Source organism: Grampus griseus, assembly GCF_964374135.1.
Source record: "Grampus griseus genome assembly, chromosome: 14".
NCBI lineage: Eukaryota > Metazoa > Chordata > Mammalia > Artiodactyla > Delphinidae > Grampus > Grampus griseus.
In genome coordinates this window covers 63,827,997-63,855,115 of record NC_139008.1, presented here as the reverse complement: position 1 = coordinate 63,855,115, position 27,119 = coordinate 63,827,997, and the positions used below count along the sequence as shown (strand labels likewise).

Sequence of the window (27,119 nt, the reverse complement as noted above, 5' to 3'; positions counted from 1 at the left end):
GGCTCTTTGAGAAGATGAATAAAATTGAACTTCTAGCCAGACTGATCAGAAAAAAAAAAAAATTACTAGTATTAGGAATGATAGGTGTAACATCACTACAGATTCCACAGATGTTAAGAGGAAAAGAAGGGAATATTACAAACAACTTCATGCCAGTATTCTGACAACTTAGAATGACAAATACCTTGTACAACCCAAATCCATACTCCTTCTACTACATGAGGAATTACACTTTGCTCGTGACACTTTGCTACAAAAGCAGGGACAAAAATGATACAGCCCCAAGGCTGAGGGCGCACACAAACCAGCAGACAGATGGACAATGCGATATGATGAGAGGTAAGCACAGGGAACTGTGGGCGCCCCAAAGAGGAAAACCTAACGTTTGGAGTTATCACACGTTTTAAAGAATGATAAGAGATAGCCAAGAGGGACCTATCCCAGGCAAGAAGAACGGAGGGCAGGAGTGAATGAGGGAGGGAGGAAACAGAAAAGCCCAAGAGAGAAACGCAAGAACAAGCTTTACGTCTTGTTAATATCCCAGAGTTAGAGGGAAGCCAGTGAAAAATTTGAAGCAGGCCAGGAGCGTGATCAGATTTGCCCTTCACAAAGCCCCTGGCTGCTGTGGAGAAAAAGGACTGGCAACCCACTACAATAACCCAGAGGGTTTGGATTTAAGGGGCTGAACTAAGGCCACAGCAGAGGGTCTGACCAGGGGAGGATGAACCTGAGAGATACCAGGAGGGAAGACTCCATGGGCCTATATCACTTGTTTGAATGTACAGGGGAAGGAAATGGAGAAGGAGTCAGGAATGACTTCCAGGCTCCCAGCAGGGGCAGTCAGGTGATTGAGATACCATTCCTCAGAGAAACTAGGGACCCAGGGGAGAGAAGATGAGGCAGGAAGGGAAAGACCATTCTCAGCAGGTCTTTCTGTGGAGATATGAACTTCAAAATTCAAAGTAGTGCCTGAAATTTTAATTAACCTTCTCTAAATCCATACGGCGAAGACGAAGAAGTTCAGGGACTTCTGGGTGGGTCAAATCTAAGTAATTTCTTACAAAACTGTAAAGAGCACAGGATTCAAAGGTAACCTGATTGCTACCATTTCTGCATGTGTGTCTGGAAAATATATAGGTATATGTCTGTAATTTGCAGAGACTATCTCTGGGCTTTTTAATTGGTTGCCTCATGAAGGGACACTGAATGGCTGGGGCAGAGGAGGCACTTTAAAAATTATGTACCCTTTACATGACTATCTAATCAAAACAAACAAACAAAAGTAACTTAAATAAAACAGCCAATTTCTTCCCCATCCGCAGATATGAAAAGGCAGTTCTATTTAAAACAGCAAACATTTACTAAGAACAACTTAACAATGCCCGGCACTGCCACTGTGGTCTGGTACTGCAGTGGAGTGAAGGCACCATGTCCAGGGCTTACTTGGGTTGACCAGGTTCTTGGCTGCAACAGACGGGAAGCAGAGCCTGCCCTTGGTTTCCTTTCCCAGGCTGGAATGAAATGTTTCTTTTCCAGCTGTCTTTTCTTCCTCTACTTCCAGCTGAATCCATGCCAACAAGAGCCCCCTTCTGCCTGAGCAACCATGACAGCACCCTGGCAACTTAGATGACAACAGAGGTCTGGAGGCTGGGGTCTTTAGTGGGGAGGTGGGGGGGGGAATGCCAGCAGAAAAACACTTTTCAGGGTTTCTCCAAAGTAAGAGAGAAAACCAAACCAGCCTCCTCTCCTTTTAGAATCAGAGACACATGAGAGGGTTGTAAAGACAAACCACCTTCCTTACCCAAGTGGCAGCAAGGGATGGAGGGCAAGAGGAGCCACAGGAAGCTGGCGCCTTTCTGGAAAAAGACAATCTTGCCTTAGTCCACAAAAAATGTGGGCACAGAACCTCAGAGTCCTGGAACCCTATCGCATATCTCCATCTTCACACTGCCTGTAATTTAACTAGAATGTGAGCTCCTGGGCGGATGGACTGTGTCTCTCTTTCTCAGCATCCTTGGTACACAGTAGGTGCTCAGTGAGGGACGGTTGGCTGGACAAACACACTCTTGGGGAATAAATCCAACCTTGTTTGTACAGAGAAGGAAACTAAGGCCCAGGGAGGTTCAGGCACACAGTAAGTGCTCAGTAAACCCCCACTGAACCAAAGCCTGGTGGAGGGGTGGGCCTAGGACCAAAAACCAGGTCTCCAGTCCTTTTCCACAGGCCCTACTGGGGCTGGGAAAGAATGGATGAGCAGGAGCAGTGAGCTCTACCAGGGACGAGGAGAAAAGTGCAGGGGCAATTGTTTTCCTAAGGACCAACCCCCTCAAACTCCAAGCCTTTGCAAACAGACCCTGCCTCCCTGGCCATAGGGGTGGAGCAGGCTTGTGATGCAAGCTGGGCTGCAGAACAGCCCCTCCTCCATAAGTGATTGGTCTAGTCATGAGCACATGACCCAAGCAGCCAATCAGATTCCTTCTCCAAAATCTGCCAGGAGATTCCAGAGGAGAGAAATGGGGGTAGAAGGAGGTAGTGATTCTTTTATCCCCAGGATCCAAAGCTATAAGCCAGAGCAGCCTGTGGCCATGGCCCAGACTCACGGGAAGTCAGTCAGTAAATCAATAAATCAGCAGAAAGAGATCAGCTCCACCCTACCCTTTCCCACAGTCATGGGTCAACAAGTCCCCCTTCACCTGCAACTAAAACCAAACTGGCCAATTCAGGAAATTAGGTAGAAGAGAAAAATAGCAGGGGAGAGAATCTGGAGCAGGGATTCTCAACCTGGGTTCCAGAATCCCTAACACGACATGCAACATTTCCTATGTACTGTATGTGTAGTTTTCTGAAGCACTTACTGGATTTTCAAAAGGATCCATGACCCCCAACGAGTTAAAAATGAGGGAGCTAGAGCAAAAGGAGACAGATATTCCCAAAGCCAGAACCTCCTGGATCTATCAGGAGTTCTTGATTGGTCCACCAAGTTCTGCAGGTCAACTTCCTTACTATTTCCATCTCTCAACCCGGCTGCCCCGAATTTCCTCCATGCCTTTACCACTGCAACAGCCTCTGCACAGATCTTACTGCCTCTAGAAAGATAACAACAGAATTGACATTTTCTTCTAGCTATCCTCTGCCCTCAGCAACTTTTTGTGTGTGTGTGTGAACTGGGTTACCCCAAGTTCTCAGTAGCGTAACCATACATCCTGGTTTTCCGGGACAGTCCCAGTTTATATCTGCTGTACCAGAGTAGATATGGGGAGATGCATACAAGGAAGGTTCTGAGGCTCTCAGAACAAAAGGAAAGTGAAGCTGAAGTGCATCTCAAGAGGACAGGGCCATTTCCTCCCCTACATGCACCCTGCCAGCCACCTATGTCAGGGGGATAAGGTGGGAGTTTGGCTAAGGTCCTGTTTCCTGCCTCTTATTTCTACACTCATTCTCCCTGAGAAGCTAGGTGGTCAGCAATCCCCACCTCCTCTCCCGTAACCATTTGTCACCCCTCTCAATTCTGGCAGACCCGGATCAAGGCTGGAACATGAAAGGCAACTTCAGACTCTCCCTCCTTAAGGGCTCAAAAAGCCTCTCTACCCACACACAGATCATTGGCCTAAGCTGCAGCTTCTAGCTCCTCAGCACACCGAGAGAAGGCCCCTCCCAGCAGCTGGAGCAATGAGGATCCAAGAGCAAGAGGACTGTGTCCAGGGTAGGGTCCTGTGGGGTCAGCTGGGTGTGTGTTCTTGGGGGCAAGGGGACTGTGTTGGGTGCTTGCTCACTAGGCTGCGGACTGGGGCGTGTGAGCTGGGGAAAGGAGGGGGAGGGGAGTGTATGATGGGGTTAGGGGTTGCCCCCTCTGATCCCTTCTCCACTTGTCACCAGTGGTCTTTCTTTTGTTTTCTTTTAAATTTATTTATTTATTTTTTCACTGCATTGGGTCTTCATTGCTGTACACAGGCTTTTCTCTAGTTGCAGCGAGTGGAGGCTACTCTTTGTTAAGGTGCGCGGGCTTCTCACTGCAGTGGCTTCTCTTGTTGCAGAGCACAGGCTCTAGGCGCATGGGCTTCAGCAGTTGTGGCTCGTGGGCTCTAGAGCGCAGGCTCAGTAATTGTGGCGCACGGGCTTAGTTGTTCTGCGGCATGTGGAATCTTCCCGGACCAGGACTCGAGCCCGTATCCCCTGCACTGGCAGGCAGATTCTTAACCACTGCGCCACCAGGGAAGTCCACAAGTGGTCTTTCTAAACACAGACTTTAACATTTCACTACCCTGCCAAGAAAACACTATACCGACTTTCATTCTCTGCAGCCTCATCAGGCTTCTAGTTCTCCCCAAATGCTCTTCTCATGCTTCATCTGGCTACCTTCCACTGGTCTCGCAGGGCTGCCCAGGCAGTAGCTTCTTGATCACCCCACTCCCCCAGGCCAGGCTAGGACCCTTCCCCTGCACGCTCCTGCACAGGCCCCCACTGAAGTGCCCGAAAACACTAACACTGTGCTGTAGCTGACATCCCCCTAGACAGCCCAGTGAACTTCCTGGGCACAGTCCCTGACATAGATGAGATATTCAAGCCCAAGTGTCATTTGAATGAATGAGGGGGAAGCGATGTCTACAGTCTGGTCAGTCACTCTGCCTCAGCCAGCGGTTTTCAAGGATCCCTGGGCTTAAGGAAAATGTTTTAGAGGTTCTTCAAACAACCAAACATTTTCTACCAAGCCAGAACGGTTTAAACTGCCCAAGGACCTGCCATCATTGCTTCTCCACAAGAGTTTATTTGAACCATGTCTAGCTGCTAAAAAAGTTCGAAAACTACCTCAATGGACCAAAAACCCCCAACAACAGCCTGAGATCCTGAAAACTTTGGGAGAGAGCTCTAATGAGATTTCTATCCTTGCCAGATCTCCACAGGTCTACCTCCAGGGTCAATGCGAGAGGAAAGAAGGAATTTGTTCCTGGCTCCAACCTCCTGAGAATATAATACAAAGAATGATAGCCTCTCTATTTCTGTTCTTTGCAAAGCTTCTGAACAGATGTGCTAATAATGGCCGAGAAGGCCCCTTCCTTATACCCCGCCCCCCGCACTCCAATACCTTTTATTATTTTGTGATTCAAGTCAAATATCACTGCAATTACCTTCTTGGGACTAGCCAAATTCTAATGCTGGAATGAAATTCATTTCTATCAACAACTGCTTCAAACAACTGGGCCACAATCAGGTAATCCTGAGGTACCATAATGTAGGAGTCAGGCAGACCTGGGTCCATATGCTGGCTCTATTGTTTACAATCTGGGTGAGCCTTAAGTTCCTCATTTATAAAATGGTTGGGACTTCCCGGGCAGTCCAGTGGTTAAGACTCTGAGGGTCCACTGCAGGGGGCGTGGGTGTGATCCCTGGCTGGGGAAGTAAGACCCTGCATGCCACCTGGTGCAGCCAAAAATTTTTTTAAAATAATTAAATAAAATGGTAGTAAGACAATATCCTGGCATGAACTACCATGCCTATCACCTGAGAGAGGCTCAGCAAACATTAACTGAATCAGAATTTATATGAGGGGAAAAAAAAAAATCCCATTTCAGAAAGTACCATAACAGTCACTCCTAAAAGGCTTTTCCCAAGACTTATTAAGTGGCTGACCTTGGGCAAATCACTTAACCTCTCTGAGGCTCACAATCCGTATGTGTAAAATAACATCTGCATCTCACGGGGCAATAAGGCAGCACATGCAAGATATTTGTGTAGCACAATACATAATAGTGGATGCTCAATAAATCTTCATTCCTTTCCTCTTCAAACTGGACAGAGTAGAAACTGAGACTCAGAAAGCTAAGTAACTTCCCCAAGATTGCAATTAGGAAGTAATGGAGCCTGAATTCAAACCCAGTTTGTCTGACTCCAGAGCCCTTATTATTACTCCTCCCATTTTACAGATGAGGACACACGCTCAGAGAGGACAAATAGCTTCTCTTAACGGCAAACAACAAAGTTAAGCACCTTTCTGCTCAATGGTTAATCCTGTCCCCCCAAAATTCAAAGAGTAAAAACAAATCAGGCACAACAATGTGAATGTACTTAACGCCACAAAATAGTACACTTACAAATGGTTTAAATGGGGACATCCGTGGTGGCACAGTGGTTAAGAATCTGCCTGCCAATGCAGGAGACATGGGTTCGATCCCTGGTCCGGGAAGATCCCACATGCCGCGGAGCAACTAAGCCCGTGAGCCACAACTACTGAGCCTGCGTTCTAGAGCCCGCGAACCACAACTACTGAGCCCGCGTGCCACAACTACTGAAGCCCGCGTGCCTAGAGCCCGCGCTCCGCAATGAGAGAAGCCACCGCAATGAGAAGCCCATGCACTGCAACGAAGAGTAGCCCCCGCTCGCCGCAACCGGAGAAAGCCCGTGCACAGCAACGAAGACCCAACACAGCCATAAATAAATAAATTTTTTTAAAATGGTTTAAATGGTAAATTTTATGTTATATATAATTTACCAGCAAAAAACCCCCAGATGGGTTCATAAGCTTGCTATCTGGTCTTCCCTCTTGAACACTGTAGCTTATAACCATATACGCAAGTGAGAATAATAAAACTGGAGGACTAACTCCAAAGTGCACAGAATTAGCAGAAACTGAAAATCACCTCTATTCCCTTAAACAATACACAACAGTGCTAGACTATATTCTGATTATTTAGAAAAGAATGTAAAGAAAGGAATGTCAAAAAGCAGGCTTCCTATCAAGGAAAGTAATATGTACCTCAAGTGTCCCCAAGTAGTCAATTAGAAAACAAAAGGGAGGATAAACACTAAAGATTCTCCAGCCAATTAATATCCTTAATCATGGCCACAGCAGCCCCCAAGCCCCCTTGCTGTGGGGCTCCCAGGCCCTCCCCTCAGATGACTGGCCGCCTTCCCTGCCTCTCCACTCTTCCGCATCTGCCTTGGCACTTTGGTTCTCCTGCTCCCAATGTGGGGAACCATGCAATGCACGGGCCACTCGGTTCACTGCCTCACCACCACTCTCTCCCAGCCAAGCTTCCTTCCAAATCCTGCTGAGCACTCAATCCTCCAGAACATCTTTGTAGTGCATCAGATATGAGATCTGGTTCTGGTTCCAGCTCTGGTCAAATCAAAGTTTTAGTTTCTCCATCTGTAAAATGAGGGTGGGGAACAGACCCAGATGATCTAAGTCTCTTATGTTTCCAAGGTAGAGTAACTCATCAGATTCTGAACAAAGTTCAGCCAGACTAAGGCATCTGCCCCTCTTTCTTTCCTAGCTACTATTTACACATGGACCAAGATATAGCTCTGTCATGTTCAGATATCCTGGCGTGTTATCTCTTCATTATGACCTTGTCTCAGGTATTGGTCTTCACTACTTCAGGAGACTCTTTAAAGAAAGAAATCACCTTGTGTCTACTTTGGAATGGCCTTCTCCCCTCCTACCAACCAGAGCCATATGCCTTTATTAATAATTAAAACAAAACAAAAACTTGTTTCTCACACATGAAAAAAGATCAAAAAAGTCCGTCTTGGGTCTGTTTTCACTTGAGACAGAAAATTTCTATGTTTTAACTATTCAACCAAGGGGGGCAGAGAAATTCAGGCCAAAATTAACTCACAGAAGACTTTGTAGCCTTATGAGTCTTAAAACCCAAGAGAGGGGCTTCCCTGGTGGCACAATGGTTAAGAATCTGCCTGCCAATGCAGGGGACACGGGTTCGAGCCCTGGTCTGGGAAGATCCCACATGCCGCGGAGCAACTAAGCCCGTGAGGCACAACTACTGAGCCTGCGCGTCTGGAGCCTGTGGTCCGCAACAAGAGAAGCCACGACAATGAGAAGCCCGCGCACCGCGATGAAGAGTAATCCCAGCTCGCCGCAACTAGAGAAAGCCTGTGCACAGAAACGAAAACCCAACACAGCCAAAAATAAATTAATTAATTAATTTTTTTAAAAAAACAAAAAAACCCAAGAGAGAAGGGAGGTCAGCTCCTAAGAGCCTGGGGGCCAAAGAAGTGGAGCGGGGAGTGCCTCTTGGTTTTGCTTTCCTCCACACTGCTGAGCTCTCCCCTGCTTCCCAGCAGAGAAGGCAATGCTGAGCAAACCCCATAGATGTGGATTTTCAGCTGGGCCTGCACCTCTCCAAGTTCCCAGCATGGCCTGAGAATGCAAACAACTGGCTGAGAAGAGACTGAAAGTCGATAATCTGGCCCCTTTCCTGTATTTCTAGATAGTGAGGGAAGTGGGGAAAACTGTGTGTCTACATAGATACACACATCCTCTCCTCTCCCAGCAAGAGGCAGCCTCTCTCCTCCAAGCTGCCTCTCACAGCCCTTCTCTTTCTCCCTTGGATTCTAGTCATAATCCCTGACGGGTTGTGAGCCAAGACAGGCCAACACTTACCCGTTTCTGTACTCCCAGCACAGAAACCTGCACTACTAGGTGTTTAGGAAACATACGTTGAATGAGTAACAGAAGGAAAATATAATGGCCTCTGAGATTCTTAAAGAGGCCAGAGTAGACAAATACCACGCTCTTCCCAAGTCCTGAGATACTATAAAAATCAAGACTGCTAGAGAGCTGGAAGTGTCCAATATCTTGATCTGGGCGGTGGTTACGTTTGTAAAAATTCACGAAGCTGTCTAGTTAAGATGTGTCTGCTTTACCATAAACAAGTTATACCTCAGTAACTTGAAAAGAAAAAATCAGGAAGCACCAAAACTTGCTATTTATATGCCAATTCTTTCCTAGATCTCTTTTTTTTTTTTTTTTTTAAATTTATTTATTTATTTATTTATGGCTGTGTTGGCTCCTCGTTTCTGTGCGAGGGCTTTCTCCAGTTACGGCAAGCGGGGGCCACTCTTCATCGCGGTGCGCGGGCCTCTCACTATCGCGGCCTCTCCTGTTGCGGAGCACAGGCTCCAGACGCGCAGGCTCAGTAGTTGTGGCTCACGGGCCCAGTTGCTCCGTGGCATGTGGGATCTTCCCAGACCAGGGCTCGAACCTGTGTCCCCCGCACTGGCAGGCAAATTCTCAACCCCTGCGCCACCAGGGAAGCCCTTTCCTAGATCTCTTTATAGACTTCCTAGCCCTCCAGAGTCCTGTAAAATGGGCCAGAAGTAGGAATCATTCAGACCCCTTGTACAGGAGGATCCTGCGAGGCAGAGAAACACAGCCTGGTTATACAGTGTCAGGAATGCAGCAACAAAAAGGCCCTGACGTTTGGATCCTCCAGGCAGCCCACAAAACCACCAACAGCCAGTTATAACTCAAAAGAAAACAACCCTCTAAAATAGTAGTTGTCTACTCCATCTCTCCTGTCAGCCGTCTTTCTTTCATGGCAACTTTAATTTTATTTTCAAAACCATCCTGGCAGGGCTGGGAACATGCCACCACAGCATTTGTTGAGAAGCAGTGAGGCACAACTCACTGGAATGAGGCGATAGGAGCTATGGGTTCCAGTCCCAGGTTGGCTTTCATGAGCTGTGTCACTTTTAATAGGTCACCAACCTATCTGGGCCTGGGATTTCCCTCTGTATACAGGACAGACGAGCTCTAAAGTTGTGTGATTTTCCAGAACTGTTTAGGAGACAGGAATGTAGTGTGAAAGTTAATAAAAGGGACAGAACTGTTTTAATGGGCACTAGTAGACACTTGAAGTTTTAAAGGCCTTAATTTAGAACCAGGTGGGTAAATGTCTTACATATCCCTAAGAGACTTAGCCACTCATGGTGGTGCCAGATTTACACTAAGCACAGGAGGCCTTTGCAGAGAAGGCCATGGCTCTCCCTAAGACTACAACTACATCTACAACTGCCATCCTAAAGAGTAGATTTTTTTTTTTTTTTTTTTTTTTGCGGTACGCGGGCCTCTCACCGTTGTGGCCTCTCCCGTTGCAGAGCACAGGCTCCGGACGCGCAGGCTCAGCGGCCACGGCTCACGGTCCCAGCCGCTCTGCGGCATGTGGGATCTTCCCGAACCGGGGCACGAACCCGTGTCCCATGCATCGGCAGACGGACTCTCAACCACTGCGCCACCAGGGAAGCCCCTAAAGAGTAGATTTAATTAAAATGACTCAAGTCAGGCCAGCCCTTAGTAGCTGGCTCCTTTCTCCACTCCCCTCACACAGGAGACAAATCCCGTGTGTCCCCAAAGGTGGGTCGGTGAGGAAGTCAAGTCCTACCACAAGGAAGCACCCCCAGTATGCTTAACTGGTCAGTGCTGAGTTTTTGTCCAGCGGGGCTTGAACCTGCTCAACCCCAGCAGAAATCTGTGTCTCTGATTTGCCAAAAGGCTGGCAGTCTAGTCAGAGGCAGGCTACTGATCCAAATGAGGAGATGCCCTCCGGCATCTGTGCTGTTCGCCTGGATGGAGGTTCAGGGGAGCAGCTAAAAACCATTATTCAGCTCCAGCCTCTGAGCCAGGGAATCAAAATGGAAGATGTCCAGCACCTTCTACAAAATAGTCTGTGGCTTCCCTGACTTTTACAATGAGCAGCGATGTACCCAAAGTGTTAACAGACAAAATGAACGCTGAGCTACTCCATCTTTTTACACAGCAAAACTGCTTGGAGCAACACCTGGTTCTCTGGCGGATCACTGTAATATGGTACTTGTTGACTCAGAGAATGTTAGAGCAGGAAGGAATCTTAGCATTCTTTTAATCTGTCCTTCTTGTTTTATTGTTGAGAAAACAAATGCCCAGAGCTGGGCAGGCACTTGCCCAAAGATACCAGTGGACAGAGTCAGAACTAGGACCAGGCTGCTGCTGTAAGTCCTAGGGCTCTGTTCAACCAACCTGCATGCAGGGAGCACCCAGGGAACAGGCAACATTAACAGGAGGCCAGGAGCTCAGGAAACAGGGAGGAAAAAGGAGTTAGTTCTCAGATTCTTGTGACGAGGATAGGGGAGTCCAGGCTAAACCTGAAACGTATGGCCTCAGAAACAAGAGGTCCTTGTCATAAGCAAAGAGAGTAACTAGTTCTCTCTTGGCTCAAAGATAAACAAAGGAAAGATTAAATAACCACAAAAATCACAACTAATTGAGTGAGCCAGCCAGGCAGCTGAGGGTGAAATGCCCAGTATGAGGTAGCAAAGGACCTTATGAGGCTGGGTCAAGCTGGTTTAGGTAGGAAATATTTATTTGCCTGCTTACCTTTGGCATGTAATCTGAGATACTCTCAGAGTGGAAAAAAGTTGCTATTCTGCCTCTACCCAGCTGTCTAGGATGTGCTGGCCTTAGGAAAAAGCAGAAGGGGAACCAGGAAGAAGTAATGAGAAAAAGGGTGGTGAGCCATGTGTCTTGCCTTATAAGGGAACAGCCCCTAAACCTACCTCATCCCTTCAAGTAATAATGGGTAGAAAGCCTACCAATGGGAAACCTCACCGGGTGCTGCAGAAAGATGGCTGCTGGTCCCCAGCACACTGCTCTCTAGACAGAATGTGTCTATCTGGTATGTGCCTCACTAAATTCAGCCTAACACAGATTCCTCAGCTTGGCATCCAATGCCTCCTCAGGGAGGCCACAGCTTACCTTTCCAACTCTTCTCTGCCTGAGCCACCACTGCCCCGCTCCCACATCCCATAATGCTCCCACCCCTCCCATATATACACAGTGTATGCTAATCTCAGTACCTTGGCTCCCACAATCGCCTCTGCCTGGAATGACCTTGACCCCCTCCTCTGTCCCAAATCCCATTCATCTGTGCCCCATTCAGCTGTGTCCTATAAAGTCCCTTCACATGGAGTCTTTCACAGCAGGCACTCAAAATGTTGGCTACACTGGGTGGGACTTAATCTAACAACCCTTTTCCTTTTCCACCACCATCGGACAGAAACAAAGAGCTCCATCCTGGGATGCCAACTAGAGTCCCAGCTCCTAAACCTGAGAGTAGCTGGCTCTCCTTCAGGGACTATTTGTGTGGCCTGGCCTCTCTGCCTCTTATCTCTGAAATAAGAGTAATAGTTCTTGTCAGAAGAGAAGCTGAGTGCCTTGAGATGAGAGGCTTTGGAAACACAGATTCTCAGGTTCAAGGCCATTATTTTAAACTCCCCTTAGACCCATGCACCATTTACCAACTAATGCTAGGAACTTAAAGCTTGTTTCCAGCCAAATGCCTCTTCCTGTATCACAAATGCCCCAGTGTACAGCTGTTCAGAGAGCTACAGCGAGGACTCTGAGTAGCCTGTTGGCTTTTTATTGCCACAGAGTGTGGAGACTTCCATCTCAAGTGTGGCGACAGTTCATTGGTTTCAAGAAAAGCCTGGAGTTTTAGGTCTGTTGTTCTCTCAAATCTCATGGTATAATTCATCAACTGGTTCCCAGTCTATGATTGTGAGTCCATGGGGTTCACAGTTATCACTCGACTGCTCTGTGAATATGCCAACCCAGCACCGCCTGCACTAAATGATGAATATATTGCATAATAACAAAAACAACTGCCACTTGACCACGTACTACTGTTCATGTCAGACATGGTCCTAGGACGAAGACACGAAATAGTGGGTATTCAGTAAATACTGGTTGAACGGAATAATGTACCTCTCAATGAACGGGTATTAAAAGCGCAACTATTACCACATGACTGTACCAAATATTTTTTGGATCTAGATAAGGGTCCTCCAACCTGAGAAGACTGAGGGCCTCTGGGATGATGAAAGAAGTCTTGGGTGGGAAGGATTCAGGTCTGGACACTATTACTAGTTACACTCCCAGAAAGCAGAGCCAGGATGCCCTGAGCTATCTCTAGACCTTGGTTTCCTCAGCAGAACAACAAAAAGGTAGGATTAAAAGCACTCTAACAGGAAATGCAAATGAAACTACAATGAGGCACTACCTCACACTCCTCAGAATGACCATCATTAAAAAAACCTACAAATAACAAATGCTGGAGAGGGTGTGGAGAAAAGGGAACGCTCCAACACGGTTGATGGGAATGTAAATCAGTGCATACACGATGGAGAACAGTATGGAGGCTCCTCAAAAAACTAAAAATAGAGTTACCATATAATTCAGCAATCCCACTCCTGGGCATATATTAAAACTATAATTCAAAAAGATACAATATACAGACTACTATATATAAAATAGATAACTAATAAGGACCTACTGTATAGCACAGGGAACTCTACTCAATACTCTGTAATGGCCTATATGGGAAAAGAATCTAAAAAAGAGTGGATAAAAAAATAAAAATAAAAGAGTGGATATATGTATATGTATAACTGATTCACTTTGCTATAGACCTGAAACTAACACAACATTGTAAATCAACTATATTTCAATAAAAATTAAGAAAAAAAAAAGAGACACACACACCCCTATGTTCACAGAGGCATTATTTACAATAGGCAAGACATGGAAACAACCTAAATGTCCATTGACAGATAAATGGATAAAGAACATGTGAGATACACACACACACACACACACATACACACACACACACACACACACACATACACACACACACACACACACACAATGGACTACTACTCAGCCATAAAAAAAGAATGAAATAATGCCATTTGCAGCAACATGGATAGACTGAGAGATTATCAGGTCAGGGATTAGCAGATGCAAACTATTATACAGAGAATGGAAAAACAACAAGGTCCTACTGTATAGCACAGGGAACTACAGTCAATATCCTGTGATAAATCATAATGGAAAAGAATATGAAAAAGAATGTGTATATATATATATATATATATATATATGAGTCACTTTGCTGTACAGCAGAAATTAACGCAACATTGTAAATCAACTATACTACAATAAAATAAATTAAAAAACAAAAATAAAAAAAGCACTCTAACAGGTCCTCCCAGCTCTGCTCTTTAAGATCCCTTACCCTTAGGCCAGCCTCTGAAGCTCTACAGCTGTACCTGTGTGGCTTCACCAACCCTAGAATAGTGGTCCTCAACCCTAGGAGCTTTTGGCCCCCAGGGGACATTTAGCAGTATTTGGAGACATTTTTGGTTATCACAACTGGGAGATCAGGGGGTGCGATGGACATCTAGCGAGTAGAGGCCAAGGGTGCTGCTAACCATCCTGCAATGCACAGGACAGCTCCCCACCACAAAGAATTATCCAACCCAAAATGTCAACAGTACCGAGGTTGAGAAACACTGCTCTAGAGACCACTGAGAAAAGGAACTTACTGCTGTAAAAGAAAGGCTGGGGAATGCACAATGCCGACGTTGTAGCAGACTGTGAATGAATGAATACAGTGAATAAGGGCTCTCAAACCATTCCAGACACGTATGAACAGTCTCCTCTCCATCTTCTCTCTGGCACTAGTCCCACTGTGTATAAGATGATTCAGTCACTCTAAGAACCTAAAACCTTATCCTCCTCCACTGACCCATAGCCATTACTGACACACGGCCTTTTGAGATTGAGCAGAAATAAGAGGGAGCCAGAATGGTGCACGATGTGGCAGGAAAGCACTAGACTTGGAGCCTAATGAAGGCTAGCCTTGGCTCAGGCCCTAGGGAAACCACTTAATTGCTTTGAGCCTTAGGTTCCTCCTCGGCAAAGTGGGTTAAAATCACTTTGCCCCATCTGCCTTTTAAAGCTTCTCTGAGTTTCAAAATAAGATCACGGATGTGAAAGTGTTTTGGAAGCCACAGAACCCAGCACAAATGTGAAGTACTCTCCTGCAGAATAACAGGTGCTCATACTCTGGAGGGAATATTGTAGAAATTAATTTCCAATAACAAGATTTTGTCCACTGGTTAGTTATAAGCATTCCAGGTTATGGAGTCCTGGCCCTATGGAACACCAAAGACACTAGAGCCCACCATGATGCAGCCCACCTCAGGTTGCCCAAGGTTCCTGGGTCAGCCCAGTGACTCAAGTAATCTGAACCTCAGCTTTCTCATCTCTAAAATGGGGGATGGGGGGGAATAACACCACTTAATACATGAGGTTGTTGAAAAGATCAAACGTGATCAAGTTTGTAAAGTGCATGGCATTTCCCAAAGATGAGGTGGAATATTTTCATTTTCTGAAGATTTTTGTCCTGAAAAAAATTTTTTTGCTTCAAAATACTTTTTTAGAATGATGAAAATAACTTAAGAAAAGGTGTTTTCTACAATGCTATTTGTCCTTTACACCTCCAAAATTACCTCTAAAATCTAAGCATAAGAAGGGTTGTCAGGAGCTTTCCTGGTGGTCCAGTGGTTAGGACTCCGCGCTTCCACTGCAGGGGCACGTGTTCGATCTCTGGTTGGGAACTAAGATCCCGAATGCCTCGTGATGAGTCCAGAAAAAAAAAAAAGAAGGGTGGTCAGCAGTCGCCAGCCCTTCGGTCCTGCCTCCTAAGAGCAACAAGCTGAATGCCAGGCTGATACCAGCTCCCTCCTTGGCTATGGTCACAGAGGGCTATCAGCACCCACTACAACTCAACACCCAAATCTAAGCAATCTGCAACCACTTACTGCCCTTGTGCAAGATTCTAAAAAGGAGAAAATGCTCTGGAGAGGTGAAAGCAACTGATCCAGCTGATGGAAAATTAAGAAACTAGTCTAATGAATTCTGGGGACACAGAGCTGATCAAACTCCTCACCCAAATGGGGAGCCTTTCAGGTGCCCTCATCTGAGTAGCAACTCCTCTTCAAACCTCTGCAGAGAACAGCAACTGGGCTACACATGTGCACAAGTCTTGTGTTTGCTTTTACAACTATCAGGTCTTATACATATTACAAGTCTTACACAGATTACAAACAAAGAACTTACAGTTCCTGCTTTAGCAGACAGTAAAGAACCCACTCCTCAGGTTTATTAGTTCCTACTTCCTTTTGTAGGAAGTAGGACAACTGTAAAGCAAATTTGTAATAATAATCAGAATAAGCTGCACTTTAAATTTAATATTCTAAAGCTAATTATTTTATGACTAAACTAAGTTAAACATTTATCCATTCTTATGTGCCCACCAAAGGGGCTTCTGATTCAAATAAAGTACTTTTTAAAAGTACTGCATATATCCCCATGTTCCTGGTTTTCCTTTCTCAAAACTCCTCCTATTAATTCAAAGTTTCAAGCACTCACACATTTTGAGTTCCCTACTGCTTTAACACTCTACTACTCTCCAAAATAACTATTTAACAAAACACAGATTCAAGTAACACACACAGAGCTGTTTTGACTCCCTCCACTGCATATCCTATTCTCTGAAGTCTGAATATGCTTCTAGAACAAATCATACTGTACCTTGATTGTATCTGTTTACTTGTCTGTCACTGTAGCTAGATTATGAGCACCTCAGAGGCAATGACCTGTCTCCACCTGCATGTCCCCAGTAAACTAGGACAGTATCTGGCACACAGCTCAAGTTAATATATATTTATCAAATGGGTGCATGAAGGAAGTCGAAGTTCCTAGCAACCCTCTTTTAAAATGGACCATCTGAAATGAAAAATGAAATGCAAATGTCTATTGGGATCTCAATGTCAGAGTCCCGAAACAGTGTACAATATCCAAATTCGTTTCAAAACCCCTTCCCTCAAATACACTCTACTCTTTACTCAACACAGCTAGAAGAGAGTAAAAGTTCTTCTGCAACTTCCAGTTATAACTCTAGAGCTGCGGTGGTGGCTGTACCAAACATGAAGTGCTCGCACCCAAACCCCACCTCCCCCCACCCTGTCGCTGCTGACCCCTTTAAGGTCACATTGTCATCCCCGTCCCTAAACTGGGGCAAATCTCCCCAACTCAAATCTCCACCAAGCTACATTTAGGGTGTTCTTGCGGTTGGCACTAATGGCCAATTTTGGACTTTAATTACTGCTGTCCGAGGTTTATCCCCCCACCAGGAGTTGGGCCTCCAGGAAGCAGGACTACAAGGCAGGGCCTCACACTTCAGCAGAAAACCCTGACTGGGTGGATGTCTGAACTCCTGCTTTGGGACTCACAGAGCCTCATGGCTCTGAGCAAACTCAACTGCCCTGATTGTTCAACAGGAGAAAACTTTCCTCAGCAGGTTGTGCTGTGCCTCAAGCTGCAGGCCAAGCGTCCTAAGCAACCTGGTGCTTGATGCTGGGGTGTTTTGTTTTGTTTTGTTTTTTGATTTGTTTGGCTGGTTTTGAGGGTGAAAAGGAGACGACAGAGCTCTTTGCTGGGTTTTAACCCAATTAGAAATCCTGCTCAAAAATTCACCATCACCTTAAAATCCAGAAAAATGTCATTTTACAGAATCAAATACGGCAAGTTTGATGATGAAATTTCCTGTTTCACCATCCCACCTCACTCCCTCTCCCCTAGCTGAGAAACTCCTTGCATTTTCTAGCTTTACTTTATCCATAAAGAAACACTCCTGAAAGAAACACTTTACCCAGGATGGTTCTAAGACTCCAGTCAGAAAATGTAGGGGCTGTTTAGTCATGATAACTTTTTTCTGTGAGGGAGCCACAGATCTGTCCAACAGTAGGATCCATTGCGCCAGGCTGTGTCCTTTTCACTGCCTGGAAATCCACATGGCATCTCAGATGGCTCCTAACACAGAACAGGCACTCAGAGAACATCTGTTCCTCCTGATGCAGAAAACTAGTGGATCAGAACAGTATCAATGCCGTATAAACAGAACAGGAAACAGTCACAAAGCCACTGAACCAAGAAATCAGAACTCACTGAAAAATAATTTCTGGTGGAAAAAGATATGACTTTAAAAAATTCACTTCCTAGCCCACTCCAGGTGGAGTTATCTCTTCACCTGGGGTCCTTATGGCACTCTACACAAGCTCACTGGGTGAAAATTCTTTCTTCACCACCCCACCAGGCAGTGGTGCTCCCTGAGGATGGGAACTACCCCTAACTTATCACCAGAGTTGTTGGTACCTGACAACCAGTGGGTCCTTATGACCGACAGCTTTACTGAATGCATGTCAATTATCTAGATGGCTGGCTCCTTTCATGAAGAAGGCTGCTACCCCATCAGCAGGACACGTGTTCACGTTCTTTTCCTTTTCCTTTTTTTTAAATATTTATTTATTTATTTGGTTGCATCAGGTCTTAGTTGTGGCAGGCGGACTCCTTAGTTGCGGCTCGCTGGCTCCTTAGTTGCAGCATGTGGGCTCCTTAGTAGCGGCATGCGAACTCTTAGTTGCAGCATGCACACTCTTAGTTGCAGCATGCACGTGGAATCTAGTTCCCTGACCAGGGATCGAACCCGGGCCCCCTGCATTGGGAGCATGGAGTCTTAACCACTGCACCACCAGGGAAGTCCCTCAAGTTCTTTTTCAAGGGAAGGAAGGCAGACTTCCACTGAATTCTCCAACCATTCTGTGGCCTCATCAGATTACTGAAGGTATTTGGGAATAGGCTGAGCTGGATAAGAGTTCAATCTTTGAGCCGCAAAATGAGTGAGCAAATTAGCCAGGCAGACAGCATCCCTGAGTGTCCAGGAAAGAAAGAATACTGGCATGGACATATGTAAAATGCCCAACATTCTCATGTAGCCCCTACAATAACTATAGAGAGGTGTCTCTTTAATGTGCATACAAACCACCTAGAGATCTCATAAAAATGCAGGTTCTGCTTCAGTAAGTCTGGGTGGGGCTTGAGAGTCTGCACTTCTAACAGTTTCACAATGTTCCCACAGACCACACTTTGAGTAGCAAAGTTTTGTTGTTATTGCTGTTGGTTTTAACTTTTTAAAATTGAAGTATAGTTAATTTATAATGCTGTGCTGCTTTTTGTTCTTTTAATTGAAGTATAATTGACCTACAACACTATATTAGCTCCAGGTGCATATACAGTGATTCAATATTTCTATATGTTACAAAATGATCACCATGATAAGCCTAGTTATCATCTGTCACTACACAAAGTTATTACAATATTACTGACTATATTCCCCATGCGGTACATTTCCACTGACTCATTTATTTTTATAACTAAAAGTTTGTACCTCTTAATCTCCCTCACCTATTTCACTCATGCCTCCCACACCCCTGCCCTCTGGCAACCACCTGTTTGTTCTCTGTATGAGTAGCAAAGTTGTATAGTAAATAGTGTATCCTGTTTTTGCAGCTGAAGAAGCCGATGCTCAGAGACAGGAGGAGACTTCCACTAGCAAGCAGAGGCAGAATGTGAACTCAGGTCTTCTGATCCCAAACCCAGAGACTTTTCTACCATACCATTCCACTAATCTTTTCAGCTAAACATCCAGGACCATGAAGATGTGTAGCTTTCCCGCATCCCTCAAATAAGCCCTCCCGCCAGCTTTGCCATGTAAGGAAGAGGGAGGAGGGAAAACTAGAAATAGAAGCTATGGGAGAATCAAGCCAGCCAGATGTTCTTGTTAAGAACTTAAATCATTCAATCCTTCAGCTAAGACTCCTTAAGAAGGACCAAAGAAACTTTAGGCACTCCTAGATGCTCATTCCTTCACTAATGAAAGGCCACAGGGAAGTGTAACTGTTTAAAAAAACAAAAACAAAAAAAAACAACTGTGTCAGTGATACGGGAATTATCAGGGCCATACAGCACACAGAACCAAATTAATTCCTAACAAACGGCTAGTCCTGTGTGTGCTGGGCTGTGCTGCTCAGACCTCAGCCGGCATATTCAGAGCGGTCAGCTTTGCCCCACTCCACACCTTAAGAGCAAAACTGATGAACAGGAGGCCACCCAGAGGAGGGTAACAAGGAAAGAACAGAAACACCAGGCAAGGAACCATCAATGGAACACAGAAGACCTGTTGAGACGTAAGCCCCATTTTCCTTGATCTGTCTTCCCAAAGGGGGATTAGACCTGTTCTCTGTGGCCCCAAGAGGCAGAATTAGCAACCTGTTTTCCCAGTGAAGAAAACAGTTCACCACTGTCTAGTGTCAGAGCTGGGATCTGCCCGTAAACCTTCTAACTCCAGATCCCACATTCTTTCCTCCAGCCCAAACTGCTTCCCTACAGAGGTACCACCCCAACCTGTACCAGAGGTAGGCACTACAGGAAGACAGATCTCAGTTCCAAATAAGAAAGGTGATTTCAAAGTCAGAGCTGTCCAAGGACAGACTATGCTGTAGCGTGGGAGGATAGAGCACCTAATACAAATCCTATCAGCAGAGAGGTTCAATCAGAGGTTAATAACTTGGCAGGAATACTGCAAAGGGACTTTGGGCACTGGATGGGTGACTGGGTGAGATGAACCTGCCACCCCTCAGAGATGAATTAATCTCTTCCTGCTGTATTTTCCTCTAACCCTTCATTTGTACATAGTTTGCCTTTCATCAGTTACTTGTACACGTGTGTGTCATCTTCACTGAACTGTAAACCCTTGTAGTGTCTTATCCATCTTTATATCCCTTATTGTGCCTGAGACTATACCTGGGAAACCAAGGAAACATTTGCGTGCCTTCTCTGTGCCGGGCACTCTGGTACGCATTCTGTACATATCACCTTATTCCGTATCCTCACAAGAACCCTAAGAAGTATTGTTATTACTCCCTTTTTATAGATGGGGAAACAGACTCAGAGGATAACTGCCAAGGTATTGCTGGTGAGTGGTGAAGCTGGCACTCAAACTGGGAATCTTCTGCTTACACCATCATGCTGCCTTCCTCCTAGAAGGAACTAAACAAACGTCTAGCTGACTTAAGCCAAACACCTTAAAAACAGGCCAGTACTATATCCAGCTAGGTCTGTTGTTGTTTTCTGTTGCTATGCTCAAATTTTCCTTCTAATTATAACCATCCATTCTCAAAGTGACCAATATAAAGTTGTTGTTTTTGGATATCCTCTCTCTCACTTTTTCAAAGACAGTGGCAGAGCAAGAGGACCAAGTTTTCACAAACCTTGCCTACCCAAAGGAATCCCTCAAGGCCCCAAGAACTCCACCCCCTCCTCCCAGTAGGCCCTAGCTCCATCTCAGGGCTCTGGACCACCGTAAACAAATCAGGTCCTGGATTTCTGCCCCAGAGGTATATGGCTCACACACATCTTCACAGGCTCTTCTCCAGAACCTCGCTCTCCACACTCAAACCCAACTCAGGGCAACTCAGAACTTCCCTCAGCAAAACAGTCTAGCTCAAAGGTCCTCAGAATTAGCTAAACTTCCAAACAAAATCTATCCTGAATTTCAAATCACATTAGAAACCTGCTGGCAGGCACTTAAAAATATTTAATCTTTCTGCCAAATGGGGCAAAAAAAGATTTTGTGATTTGAATCAGAGGCGCCAGCATGTTTGGACAGCCAACGCATAGGCTTCTCTGACACTCCATCTGTCTTCAGAAGTAAATCAAAGCCAATCTGGCCAACCACCTCTTTAAACAAGAAACTTAAGCATCACCAAGGGAAATCCTCATTGCTCAGTTCCCTGGGTGGGTTTCGGGTTTTCCATCCCTGGGCCTCTGGGATAGGAGATCCTGCTGGCACATGTACCATTAAGATGCTGTGCTTTGCAACCTGACACCTTGATTGCAGAGAACCAAAAAGCCACATTCACTATAAATTTAACTTATTAAGATGTCTTCCCATGTGTTAACATTTTAGAGCAACTTTATTAAACATCAGAGAGCCACCCCAGCTCCAGCAATAAGCAGGACTTAATGAAGATATATTTCCCATCAGCGTCTGGCCTCTCTGCATCCATCAGACATTTTCAACTGAACCTAAATTAACCTGTAAATGAACTGATTTGCATCCATAAACCCAACAGAAATATACCAGTGTAGGGTGAGATATCCAATCTCCATTTCCCAATCTCACATAATTCTCTTGTTAAACTAAAATATGATCCTTTCTACAACCTGGTTTCATCTTTATTAAAATGGGAAAACAGGGAAATCTGAACCACCTAGGGTAGAAATTTCATAACTAGTTACAATGCCTTAAGAAGAAAATAATCTTTGATATATGATCATCTTAAGGAGAACACCAACGGGGCACTGTTTGGAAAGGTACCAAAAAAGACCTAAGCTGGGGAGATTTTCGTCAGTTCACCTATACTGCAATCCTGGTTCCCATCTAGTTCTCAGTGAAAGAACTTTTCCACTTGACCAAAGAGGTTTGATCTACAATAACTTTATCAGAAAAGGAAAAAAGTATACTTAATATCCACAATGTGCCACACTCTTTCATATATTGAATATTATCTTAGTTAATCCTCACCACAGTCATGTGAGATGAATATTATTTCCACTTGATAGTAAAGGAAAAATGACAATATTTAAGTGCCTTGGATGGCAGGGCCTGTGTCTGGTTTCTCTATATTCCCAACAGTAAGTTCCCGGCACTGAGCATGGGACCTAGGACACAGTTTAAGAGCCTGCCACATGCTTAAGAATGAATACATCACTAAAGGAAACAAAAAGAAATTTGGGAAAAATATGCAATCCAAATTTTGCTCTAGGCCCCTAACTGAAACCACTGCCTGGGACACACCTGCCTGATGCAAACAATCTACTTGAGAAGCAGAGGTTTGTTTCAAAGGACAATTTGTCATCTTTCCAACATCTACGTCACAAAAATAGCATCCACATTTGGCTACACACTTCACAGGGCAGGACCTAGTCCTGTCTCACTTCTTTTTCCCCCCGACTCAGCACCACACCTTGCACAGGTGGGTGTTTAATGATCTGAGTGATGACAACGGTCATGATGATGCCTTCAGCCATCATGGGAGTAAACAAAACACAAGATGCCCACAGCCACCAGAAGAACTGGTCTCTGAGTCAAGTTACATCCTCTCTCCAGCCTCATTTTCCTCTCCGGACAATGTGAATAACAGAACATACCCCCCAGACTGTCTGCAATCATTTAATAAATAGTTACTGAGCATTAGCTACATGGCAGTACTGTGCTAGGTAAAGGGGACACAGCAATGAACATGACTATCACATCCTGCCCCATGGAGCTCAAAGTCTCGGTGGATATCATGAGACTCATAAGAAAAAAGGAGTTTTACAAACTTCAAAGGACTCACAATTATGAAGAATTGCTCCTCCTCTGTGTTTCTGAATTGGTTAATGGCATCACCATCCACCCATTGTCCAAGCTGTAAACTTGGGAATTGTCTTCCACTCCTCTCTCTCCTTCACCTTGCCCACAGTTCTGACCAATCACCAACCTTCTTCTGATTCTCCTTCCGAAAAGTCTCTGATACGTATTACTTCTCATCTAGTTTTCCATGCTTCTACTCTAGGCCCTTTGTTCCCACCTGAAGAGTCTCCTTGTAATAATGATAATGGCAACCATTTATTGAACACTTACCATATGGCAGGCATTCTACTAAGAGCTTTGCATGCATAACATAATTTAATCTAATAAGGTAGATACTAGTACCCCTATTTACAGAGGAGGAATCTGAGGTACAGAGTAACCTGCCCAAGACACACAGCTAGTGACAAAGCTACAGCTCAAGTGCATTGTCCATGAGATTCTACCCATATCCCTTACTGGATTCCTGCCTCCATCCCTTCTTGGTCAGTGGACACTCCTTCCTTTATTGCTACTGCTGCAGTGCTCTTTCAGAAATCCAAGCTGGTCTGTCTCTTCTGCTTTAAGACAGGCAGTGCTCCTCACCATCTCCAGGTCTAAGTCTAAAGGCTACAGGTCACTCCCCAGAGTTAACCATCTGCTGTCCTGCCCCACCAACTCCCACCAGGAGATGCTCTCATTCAGGGCTCCCCAAACTCCTTGCTGACCCACTTCACATCTTCCTCCTCAGCCAAGCCGCCTTTGCCCTTTCCCCTCCAGACAAGAATATTCTGCTCTGCAGCCTGAGCCCCATGTACACACTCATGTTTCAGCACTGACTGGGATGTTTCCTTCCCTCTCTTCCTCCTCCCTCCTCCTCCTTCCCCTCCTCGTCTTCCCTCTCTCTCTCACACAAACTCAAAAAAACAAACAAAACAAAACAAACATAAAAACCCACCATACACACACTTCCAATCCTGAGTCCCTGGAGGGCAGACACAGTGTATTTTCATCTCTGATCCTCCAAGTCCCAGCACAGTTCAAGTCAGTAAGTAACTAAATGAATGGTATGTTGTGGTGTTAACACCTCTGAGCACTATCCCTACAAGCAAATAAGTGTCCCCAGAGGACACTAAAAAGAAGGGCAGTAGCTCCTGTCCTCTCAAGCAAACTCAAGAAGACAGACTGCCTTCCAAAAAGTTATTACAACTAGCTGAGATTGGTCCTCCACAGTCTGCTGGCAGCCTCTCTCCAAGCCTCTTGAAAGCCAATTCAACCACCTCTAAAACGGTAGAAACAAAACTGCTCCAGACCAAAAGACCACAGGAGAACTGCTCTCTCAGTTTGGAGATGATGTAAACTGATGCCCTCCTCCACCCGGCAATGGGCAAAGCATTCCCCAAATGCAGCCTGGTCAAAACACTGACTAAATTACCTCTGTGAACAACAGAGGATCCTGACTGAGGGAGAGTCATCAAAGAAAAATGCCAGAGACAGCAAAATCTAACCCTGCTCTCCATCTCCAGAGCTACAACTGGACTCCAGGCCACAAATGCACGGCTGCCTCTGTCCTCACTGGTCTCCCAGCTCCCATTCTCACCCCCCACAGGTCTACTTTCCAAAGAGAGGCCAGATGGTGTTTTTTAAAACTACGTGAATGATAAAGACACGCATCACGCCCTCCAAGAGCTTTCCATCCACTTGGAATAAAATCTAAACTCTTTACCAGGAAGTTCAAACTCCACCCCACACCTACTTATTTTATACCACTCTCCTCTTCAATCACTACATTCTAGAAACACAGGTCTTCTGTTTCTTAAAAGAGGCCAACCTCCGGGCATTTTTCTATGCTGCCTGCTTGCCTGGAAGGCTTCTCCCCTAGATTTCTACAGAGCTGGTAAGTTCTCAAGGTTCACTTCAAACTTGACCTTTTCAAAGAGGACTTCCCAGACCACCCTATCTAAAGTGACACCCCCTCCCACCCCATCACTCCCCATCCAATTTTTTTAGCACTTTTCAACACTAGACACTATTTTCATTTAGTGTCTAGACATTTCAACATTAGACAAAATTTTCATTTATTTCCTTGTCTTCTCCCTCATTAGGGTGGAAGCTGTATTTTGTTCACCCTGTGAATACAGTGCATGCAGTAAGCCCCCAAAAAGAATGTCCAGAGTATCCACTGACTATCAGCAAAGGAGAATCCTCAGGATGGGTTATTTTGTTCTTCTGTTAAAATGAAGAAAACATCTATTTAACCCCTACTGTATACTGGGCACTGTAAATCCTTATCTTCCTTTCAGAGGTAAATTCACTAGCTCAAGGTCACACAGCTAGTGACTTGCAGACTTCTGAGTTAAATACTTGTTTGTAGAGCTCCTAAACCCCTCTCACCTTTCCTCCTTCTCGGGTTGGGGGGGGGGGTTGTTACGCTATGGCTCACTCTCATATTGCCATAACAACGAGAAAAATCAAATATTCCTAAACTGCTTTACAGTTACTAAAGTGTTTTCACATTCACCTCACTTAAGAATACAAAGCACTTGCCCAGAAAGCCATACAACAGTAAGTAAAGTGCCTCAGAGTTCAATATCCCTGCCCTGAACCACAGCGGGGACTCGGGGAGGAGTCGGGGCCAAAGGAGGAATGGAATCCTTATTTCTGGTACATACAGACTGGGAAGCTGTGAGTCACCAGGTGAAGGTTTGGCTACGTGAAACTCTGATAAGGCAACAAGAAGTGAATCACAGGGCTGGAAGGCACTTTAGGCCTCATGGAGGCCAAAGTCCGGCTGACGGATGGGGAAAATGAGGCTCAAGAAGAAAAGGAATTTGCTCAAGTTCACTCAGCAAGTGAATAGAGTCCGAACCAGGGGGTCTCCTCTCTCCCAGTCCCCTTTCCTCTCCATCCAGGCGGCTTCTTAAGAAGAATTCTGAGTCAGGGGGATGGGGAGAGACCAAGGACTGCTCATGGACTCCACAGAGGGGTCGGGAGAGGGTAGGGGTGGGACCAGGAAGTACACAAGTGTTAGGATGGAGGGTAGAAATGAGCCAAGGAGGCGGCGGCAGTATCTGGGAAGGTGGGTGAGGGCAAGCCAGAGGAAGGAGGAAAAGGCGGAAGAGAAACGAATAGAGTGAGGGCGGAGGAAGAACTGCTGTGAAATTAGAGACGAAAGGGCCTGGCCGAATGGGGAGAGCCTGAGACGAGACGGCTGGAATAGCAGTCTGACGATGGAGGAGTCTAGGGCTCCAGGAGACACTGAAGGGAGTCGGACGGGGAGGGGTCCCGGACCGGGAAAGGCAAGGAAGGGAGTCTGACGGGATAAGAGTTCCAGAATCTGAGGAAACACTGGGGCAAGTCTCACGAAGGTGGAGTCCGGGTCAGAGGAGTCTGAGGGGGCCGGGCCGACTCACCGCGCTTGTTTTTGGTGCCGTGCTTCTTGGCGGCTGTCAGCTCCTGCTCGATCTTCTTCTCCAGGAATTCCTGCTTCTTACTTAGCATCTCCTCCGTGTCCCGAAGCCTCTGGATGGCCTCCTGGGGGGTCGGGCCGCCCTTGCCGGCCTTACCCCCTCCAGCCCCGAACAGCTTCCCGAACACCGACATGGTTGCTGCTCGTCGCGCCGGCCTGCGCCGCCCGCTCCGGCTCGGCTCGGCTTCGGCGCCCTCTCCCCGCTCCGCCGCTCCCTGCCGCCGCAGGCCTCTCCACCACCTCCGCCCAGCAGCTGGGCCCGGTCGCGCCACCTACCACAGGCCCCCACGCCCGGCCCGGCCGGCGTCAAGGAAACACGCCACTGACTACAACTCCCGGTGGGCAACGCGCCGGCCGTCCCTCAAATCTAACGGAGGGTGGCGCGCTGCATGCCGGGAGGCTATAGTCTTCCTGCTTAAAGCTCTCGGCCGCGCGCTTTTAGGTCTAGCTAGGGTCAAAGGGCGAGATCGCATGCTGGGAAATGTAGTCTCCTTGGAACCAGTTCTGTAGCGGTAGAAGAACAGGAAGAGAAGTAAGAATATTTTATAAAACAGTAATTAACGTTATGCACATTCTATGATCCAGGCATTGTGGAAAATGCTTTACATGCATTATCACATTTAATTCTCACAAGACTGTGAGAGATAATACTGTTACTATTTTTGTAGGTGAGTAAGCAAGACTCAGAGAAATTGAGTGACTGACTACCTTAACTTAATAGCCTTCGCATATGCTGTTTC

General features: G+C 45.9%; 1 protein-coding gene across 1 annotated transcript in view; it reads right to left on the bottom strand.

Moving 5' to 3' along the window:
* Window positions 1-26,684, bottom strand: part of CHMP4B (charged multivesicular body protein 4B) — a 47,859-nt gene extending 21,175 nt beyond the window's left edge. Inside the window, exon 1 of the mRNA XM_082671568.1 lies at window positions 26,324-26,684. Within this exon, the coding sequence (XP_082527694.1) occupies window positions 26,324-26,513 (190 nt within the window). The 5' untranslated portion in view covers window positions 26,514-26,684. The remainder of the gene's footprint in view (window positions 1-26,323) is intronic.
* Between the last annotated feature and the right edge of the window lie 435 nt (window positions 26,685-27,119).